Source organism: Gavialis gangeticus, unplaced genomic scaffold (assembly GCF_001723915.1).
Source record: "Gavialis gangeticus isolate Ggan-Ray unplaced genomic scaffold, GavGan_comp1, whole genome shotgun sequence".
Taxonomy (NCBI): Eukaryota; Metazoa; Chordata; order Crocodylia; family Gavialidae; genus Gavialis; species Gavialis gangeticus.
Window position 1 is genome coordinate 180,541,172 of NW_017729022.1, and position 8,075 is coordinate 180,549,246.

Here is an 8,075-nt window from a genome sequence, read left to right on the forward strand (position 1 = left end):
CTCAGTATCCAAACTTGTGAACCTTTTGTGATAAACGAAGCCAAAACATACTAGAAATATATTATCAATCCACCCTTTCTTTGGGCCTGATTCTGAAATCACAAGAGTCAAAATAATGGATGCCTGTAGATGTGTGGGGAGGCTGCTCCAATACATTATAATTACTAAGTTGGAGCAGACTTGATTAATCTCGTCTGCTGGAGCATGCTAATTAGTGTGCTGCAGCCAGCCTTTGTGTCTTGTGTATCAGTGTCCCCATGCTTCAAAATGGCAGCAAGGGTGCTTCAACTAAAGGTTGTTCTATGAGTTTATCATGAAAGATCCACAAGTTTGGATACTGAGGAAATGGTCAAAAGTCACAGTTATTGCTTTCACATCCAGTTTGATGAATTTTAGTTAAAGCGCTTCCACCCACGTTTTGAAGCGCAGGAACGCTGATACATGAGATGCTGTGGGCGCTTTAATGGCTCTGAGAGCCACTCTAATTACAGTACCCCCCAAACCCTCAAAGCACAGGTAAAAACACCCCAAAATGCTTGCAATTGAAGCCAATGGCACTATATTAGGGTGAAGCCAGAATAAGATTGGGATGAGGCACTGTAAGTATTGTCCTGGGACAGAAAATTATTATTCATTATGAAGAACAACATACAGGCAGCAGAGAAATATAAAACAGTACCCAGGTTTAACACCAACAGTCTTGTAAGGGGGGGGGGCAGTGAAAGGATCACCTCCTGGGGTTCCTTTGACCTGGACAGAGCACCAAGCACAAATCTTGACAGTTCATTTTTGCATTCCTGAGTTATGCTTCTGCTCTGCGCAAGGTTATTACTGGGTTACAGAAGTCTAAGGGCTGCTCTAACTGATACGAGCTGCAAACAGTTGAAAGGGGATGAAAATGTACCAAGAAAGCAGCTGAGCAAGTTCAACCAACCCATTTGTTCCCAGATACAAAACATCATGGCAGCATGGAGGTGAAATGTATAAAAGCATCTGTCTGTACAAACAGAGGATCATTCTTCCTCTAGTGCTATTCTCCCGGGCTGGCTACATTAATGGGCAAAATTAAGAAAATGCTGGACAAGGCAGCTGTTAATAGGTCCAAGCCTAAAATTATGTCCTACCTACATCTGCATTTGAGCTGTAAGAGGTTGCAAATAATCCAAACATTTCATGTATCAAGCTTCTTTTCCTAGATTTTTATTTTTAAGAATATATTTTTGTACTGAAACATTTTCAGCATTCTTAATACATTTGAAAATGACACGGTCATTTCAATACTTCTGTAAAATAATAAAGGCAAAGCAAGACAGAAACATTTTATATCAAGAGTCAACTTGAAGTACAAACTGAGCCCAATTTACATATAAAGCCATACACCAGGAAAAAAGAAACTCTAAAAATAACATGTAGGTTCTGGTTTAATGTGTGTGTGCGCGTGTGTGTGTGTGTTGGGGGATGGGGTGAGGAATAATCATGGAAATTCGAAGTTAAGGCTAAAACTCCATTTTTAATCACACTGTATAGGTAGAGGTCTAATTCTGATTTCACTCATGCCAGGGAAAAATCACTCTCATTTTAGCCAATGAAGTTTAATTTCTACTAGAACAAGATGAGAATGAGGCCTCTAGGTTTTTAGTTTTTAGGGGACTAGATCCAAAGTGCAGTGAAAAGACTTTCATTGACTTTAGTGGACATTGGATTGGGGCCATAGGTAGGATTCTAGCTTGCTCCCTCTGACTTCCTGACTGAGGGTCATATCAGCTTAGAATAAAGGTAAAATTAATTGACTTACAATTTGAGGGGTATTGGTTGTAGCTGTGTTGGTCTAAGGACAAAGTCGGACAAGATTCTTTGGGTAAATCCAATATTTTTATTAGACCAACTAATAAGTTGGTCTAATAAAAGATATTAGATTTACCCAAAGACCCTTGTCTTGACTTACACTTGGTATTCTAGCCTTAACTCTTGATATTCCAGTTTTGGATAGATTAATCTAGGTCTTTATCGTAAGTTTAACATAGTTCCATCTGTGTCTGTCTGTCTTTCTCTCATGCTGTGCTATAAAAATGTCTTCATAATGTGTGTCTTAAAGTCCTTATAATACATGGTTTTAAATTGTCTACATTCATTTTTCTTTCTCAAACTATAACACCTCAAAAAGACCTATTATAGTCCATTGTGTAAAGCCAAGAGGAAAAAAAGTATACTTAGTTCTAAAGAAGCCATGAAAAGTTACTGTGTTTATTCATAGTGTTCACAAAAAACAATTACAGTGTTTATACAGTTATGTCTATTTATTTAAAAAGCTATTTGGAAAAGTTATTATTCATGTGCAGTAGCTGATTTTCAAGTGTTAGTAACTTGGCTGTCTAGACCAGTTTTCAATTTAGCATCAAGGACCAAATTATGGCCTTGGATATATGCAGAGAATTTCCCACCAACCCCCCAAAACGGCTAGTCCTATTTTGAACTAGTAGCCTGTAAAATGTAACTGTGTTCTTGAGTTTATAAAAGCACACTTAAACTTAATTTTTTCTAGTTAAGTTTGAAAAACAAATCCACCTTAGCTTGGACCTACCATTTACAGCGAAGTTATAAAGCCCTGAAAAACAGTTTCTAGTGAATACATGAACAGACCTTCACCATCAGTGGGCCTAGAGGACATCATTAGAATGTAATCAACTGTTCAATAAAAAAGTGACTCATTTCAAGAATATGTTACGTTTACCCAAAGAACCTAAGACGTGTACATTCAAAATGCTTATACTTTGCTGTTCTGAATGATCAGTAATCCCCTGATCATATTTACTAATAATACATACATGAGTATAAATAAATAAAACTACAGGTAAGCTTTAAAAATTGTATTAACATGACATGTGCAAAACTCTGAACAATCTACATTCTATGCAAATACCCTGACTAAAATATACAGACCCTATCCTGAAGCCCTTACACAGTTTTCGCATGGCCTAGAGGCCAGATCTTCCATAGGGGGTAGTCAGCATAATTCCACAGAAACAAATTAACTTCCACTGATTGCCCCAGCTGAAGATCTGGCTACTCCCTAGGGCAAAAATCCCATAGTAATCTATAGGAATTATGCTCAAGTAAGGATAGGAGGTTTGATTGTGCCCCATTGGCGTCAATGGGAGTTTTACTATTTTGATGTCAGTGGAAGCAGGCTCAGGTCCTGGATAAGGAGTTCATCATTTGGCCCTGTGTGGTGCTACACTAATCCACTTCAGTGCAGGTACAATATTTGTAAAAGAAAACTTTGTATGAGGGTGCATGTGTGTTTTAAATAGCTGTTCAATAACTGCTTTTAGCACTTTTCAGAAATTGCCTTTGTGTGAGAAGATTAATAGCTGCTGCAATTTAAAGACAGGATTGTAAGTCTTTCCAAATCCATTCTAATTTGATTATCCAGCATGGATGGGTTATTTTTTTGTTCCAAGAAAAATGGCTCAGTGTCTATTAATCAACAGCTTTCTTCATTAGGATAAACAACAGTTTCAATTCAGCAACTATTCTTTACTGCACACAGGAAACAAACAGTGAAGCCTGTCTATTACAGTTGTGTCCAGACCCAGCTGTCACTGATCTTCCAGACAGATGATGGCACATGAGCCAGTTTGGAATCTACAGTTTCTAACAAGTTCAGCCAAGTTTAGTAAGCTGAAGATCTCCATTTATCTTTATTGTGTCAATTGCTGACAATGTTTCAATACGATGGTAAAAATCAAAAAGCTGATGTCCATCCACAAATATTCTAAAACGGGGGTGCTCACAAAGAATTTCAACCTGGAAAAAAATAAAATGATGGTTCACAATGTAGTTGACACGCATTATTTCACAGGACAAAAGTGTAATTTGGTTGCTCTCTACTAAAACAACAGCCAATGGCACTTTTATGCATCGTTACACTGAGTCGGGCAGTGTGAGGGAGCCCCATTGTGAAATTATGCTCTGCCTGTTAACTCTGGCTCTGTGCACATTTTAGTGCATGTGCAACACAGCTCTTAGGCTCAAAACAGCTCACAAGAGGGGTGCTGGGTGTCTAATGGTGGCTTTATGATGCTTTTTTTGGCCCATGGTGCACAAAAGCAGGTGTAGGCAGGCCTGCGTGTTTTCACTGTGGTGCTCCCTAGGACTGCCTGATGCAGTGTAAATGTGCCCATTATTACTTAAGTACTATGTGCCAGTAAGAACGTAGCAGCCAAATTTTTCTTTCAGCTACATGGTTACAGAACTGAATTAGCTTTACAGAAGTTAGCAAAGTTACTCTAGACTTATACTGGCACAGCCAATGACAGATTGCAAATCAACCTTTTTCTTGTGATGCAGAAGTCACTCTTACTTACATGGAGCTCTTAGCTTGGAATACTGGCAGAACTGGGACCCATATAGTAACTAACATGTACGGAGACAGATCATGCCACCAAAAATCATGTGTTAAGCTCTACTCTCTCCTGTGAAGAGGGCAGTTGCCTCCACAGTGCTGTTTCTTCCTTCCTAGAATGCTCCTTGGTGTTAAAATCCATGCATCAAGACAGTTTAGGGATTAGGTGGACTGAGCCAGTCCTACACTGTATATGTGTGGAGGTCACATCAGCCTCCACATGGATTTCTTGGAAAGATAACCAAGGCCAAAGCTATATCAGCTTCTCTGTACAACCCTGTCCTGAGTAACTATTCACCTGAGCCAGCTTTGATCAGAGAATTCCTAGGAGCTAATCTTCATCAGAGCTGCCCTGCCAGGAAGCAGAGCTCTGAGGTTGCTGAGTACTAAGGGTGAGAGCACAGAGACTCAGCTACCAGAGATTCCCCAGGTCTGGGCTGATGACAGAGGGAGTCTGAAATCCTTGCTAAAAGGGTATGATCTTGCTCCCAGGGCATATCCACAGGTATTTGCAACTATTAACCCAGAAAGCTGGTGAACCAGGTCCTAACAGTACTTTCAGGAAGCCCCACTCTGTTCCTAGTGTGTTGTGTATTTACACCCAAGGATAGATTTTATTCTTGTGATAAATAAGCCTGGACTAACTGACTAGAATCACTAAAATGCCTCATTACATTCAGCTCCAGCGCTGAAGGTCCACTTTGAAAGTTACCATGAGCAATTCTGGTCTTTAATTTTAATTCAATTGAACCATCCATGTCATTGGATGGTTCTGCCAATAATCCATTTAATGTAGGGGAAGATGTTCAGAAACTACAAGTGTTAAATGGGTGCCTAACTTCCATTTGTGCCTTGGGAAAAATCCAAAGCATCTGGCATAAGGCACATGCTATTCATCTCTCTTAACATAAATCAGCATCAATAGGGTATGGGATTTAAAATGATAGGTCTAGACAAATTATTTGTCTACCTAGTCAAAGGACCAAGCCCTGATACTGCTAAAGTCAATAATAAAACTCTCATTTGTTTCCACTAAAGCTGAATCAGGCCATATACTCTTTCAAGTACATTTCCAGCTACACTTGCTCCAGTTGCCAGCTATTATGGGAGAGTTGGTAGGATCAAACCCACCACCTTTTTGGGGCTTCAGCAATATCAGAGGAGTTGTGTTAGATGCACCCTTCTATTCCCTAGCTATTTGAGGATACTTAGCTTTTGGGTTTGGGGAGATTACCTTGGGGCAGACAGGACTAAGTAGATTTGGCAGTCATTCAGAAATCTGACATTTATCATGGGGCCCAGAAGGATTTATAACATAGAAGCACAGGGGTGGTTTTTCTGGGTCAGCTGCCTGGAGAAGGCTGGCAGCCTTTCTTCTCCATGAACTTGGGTCACTGGTAACAAGGCTCCGTGCAGCTACACATGTTGCTGGCCCTGATTAGCAAAGACATCCTTCACAGGCCCACAAACACTAGAGATGGGAAACCTCTTTTAGGCCTCCAGAGTGCTGCTAATATTGCACTTACAGGACACTTTCAGACAGCTCTATTCTTACAGTTTGCAAGGCTATGTTGAACTCCAGGTTACTGAATTAAATATCATTTTATATAAAATTTATTGATGCAGTGGGCCAAAGCCAACCCGGGAATAACTCCAGAGGGGACAGAACTTACATCGTAATACTATAACTATCCAGCCCTCATTAACAATAAATTTACAACCACTGTGTCCAGAAAAAGAAAAGCTAAGAGTGTGACAATCACAAACAGTATTTAAATAGTAAGATCTTAAAACATCGCACTAATATAAGAATGTTTTTAATTGATAGCTATTAAAACCAGGCAGTGTACTTCATTACTAAGCATTATGATCTCCAGATTGTCATAATATTTGTCTTGTCAAATATTTGAAAGTCTGCCACACAGAATATGGAGAAATCTCCTCTCCCTTGCCAGGAAGGGCAGAAGATGAGGCAATAGGCTTAAGCTACAGCAAAGAAGATTTCATTCAAAGCTAAGAGAAACTTTCTAACTTTACAAGCATTTGGACAGTGAAACAAGCTGCTAAAGGAAGTTGTGGAATCTCCTTTATGGGGCGGGGTTCAAGAAGAAACTGTCTGGGCTAGGTTTAAAAGAGAGAATCCTGCATTTGCGTAAGGGCTTGGATCATCTCTGTGATGTTTTGTTGCTTATATAAATGCTATAAATTGCAAGTAACATTATGTGCATGAATATACACCACTTTTAATAGCTATTTTTGTATCTGTCATCCCAACAAAATAAATACGATTTCTCAACATGCAAGTCATATTGTGCTGCACCATCAAGTCAAAGGACTTCTTTTACAAGAGATGGATGTTGTTCTGCTGCTGGTACTCACCCTAAACGGCTGGTCTGGAATGAAGGGAAAGTATGGAATTGACGACTGTTCCTCCCCCCGTTCACCAGATACACAAGAGTTTCTAAGGAACTGCCTGTCTGGAAATACAGCTTTCAGTTCAATGGCTACATCTGCAGGAGGATCTTCTGAGTCCCCGCATGTGAGACTGATGTCAAAGCTGAAGCACGAATAAAACAGCTCTCATTCACCAGGAAATAAGCAAATAAATCCAAACTGCAGCACATCTGATTTCTAAACTCATTCAAAACAAGCACAGGTGAGCTTGGTCACAGGAAACAGCTAGTCCCAAAAGTTGACAGAAGGTAATGACACAAAATATATCCTACTCTCATTTTGTTCTCTAAACCTTGTCTTCCTTTACTACAAGGGATTATGTTGGAAAACAAGGATCCTTTTACGAAAGGCCCCCTCTACAGGTCAAAAGAGGAACCAGCCTTCTCTATTTATAATCTGATAAAAATATCTGTCTTCAGGAATGATGGATGTTTTTCAGTCAAATTCTTTTCGTGGGAATGTTGTACTTTCTCGGAGCTCTTTGCTGGGAAAAGGCATGTGGGACTGGCGCCACCCTGCCAGCAAGAACCAAGGTCTGCCTCTATGTAATTACCTCTCAGGGTTGAGATCCACTATGCCCATAACTAAGATCTTCTTTCCCGGCCTCATTCCTCCTTTGATGTGCCCACTAAAGGGGACGACCTGAAAAAGGACAGGGGATGGGGGGGAGGGGGGGGCATCAGAGCAAGCAACTCCAAATCCTGACAGCCAACAGGGCCCAATCAAGACCGACAGGGCAGGGAGGGGAGGGAGACGTGAATGAAACCATTTACCAGCCGTGGAAAATACACATCCGCTTGCACCGGGGATCCCAAGGAGTTGTTTAAATGCCCATCCTCGATTTTCTAAAGATGAAACAAAAGAGGCACTGAGACAGAGCGACTGCCCCACCAGTGCCTGGGGTAGGCTGCCCGCAGCAATTGGCACAGCCTGCCCATTTCCAGGCCCTCCTGCCTCCTGCGCCCAACAAAAGGCACGGCTGCCCCCCTTTGCCCCTGAACTTGGCAGCCAGGGCTGTGCCCTGCCGGCGTGTCACTCCTGGGTGCCGCCTGCCCTCCCCCAGTGCCCGGCGAGCGGCGGAGGGCCTAGGTAAGGGGCCGAGGGTGGCAGGGGGGCGCCCTCCCTCTGCCTGGCAGCCTGCATGGAGGGAGGGAGGGTGAGGCGGCTGCAGGTGCTGCCGGGGCCGCGCGGGGGGAGCCCGGGGCCGGGCGGCGGC

At 41.7% G+C, this 8,075-nt stretch overlaps 1 protein-coding gene across 1 annotated transcript in view; it reads right to left on the minus strand.

The window, feature by feature from the left end:
• Positions 1–2,228: 2,228 nt before the first annotated feature.
• The window catches only part of LGALSL (galectin like), a 6,036-nt gene continuing 189 nt past the window's right edge, over positions 2,229–8,075 (minus strand). Inside the window, exons 2-5 of the mRNA XM_019516591.1 lie at positions 7,633–7,704; positions 7,413–7,501; positions 6,785–6,962; positions 2,229–3,807 (exon numbers count right to left, since the gene is read on the minus strand). Of these exons, the coding sequence (XP_019372136.1) occupies positions 3,664–3,807; positions 6,785–6,962; positions 7,413–7,501; positions 7,633–7,704 (483 nt within the window). The 3' untranslated portion in view covers positions 2,229–3,663. The remainder of the gene's footprint in view (positions 3,808–6,784; positions 6,963–7,412; positions 7,502–7,632; positions 7,705–8,075) is intronic.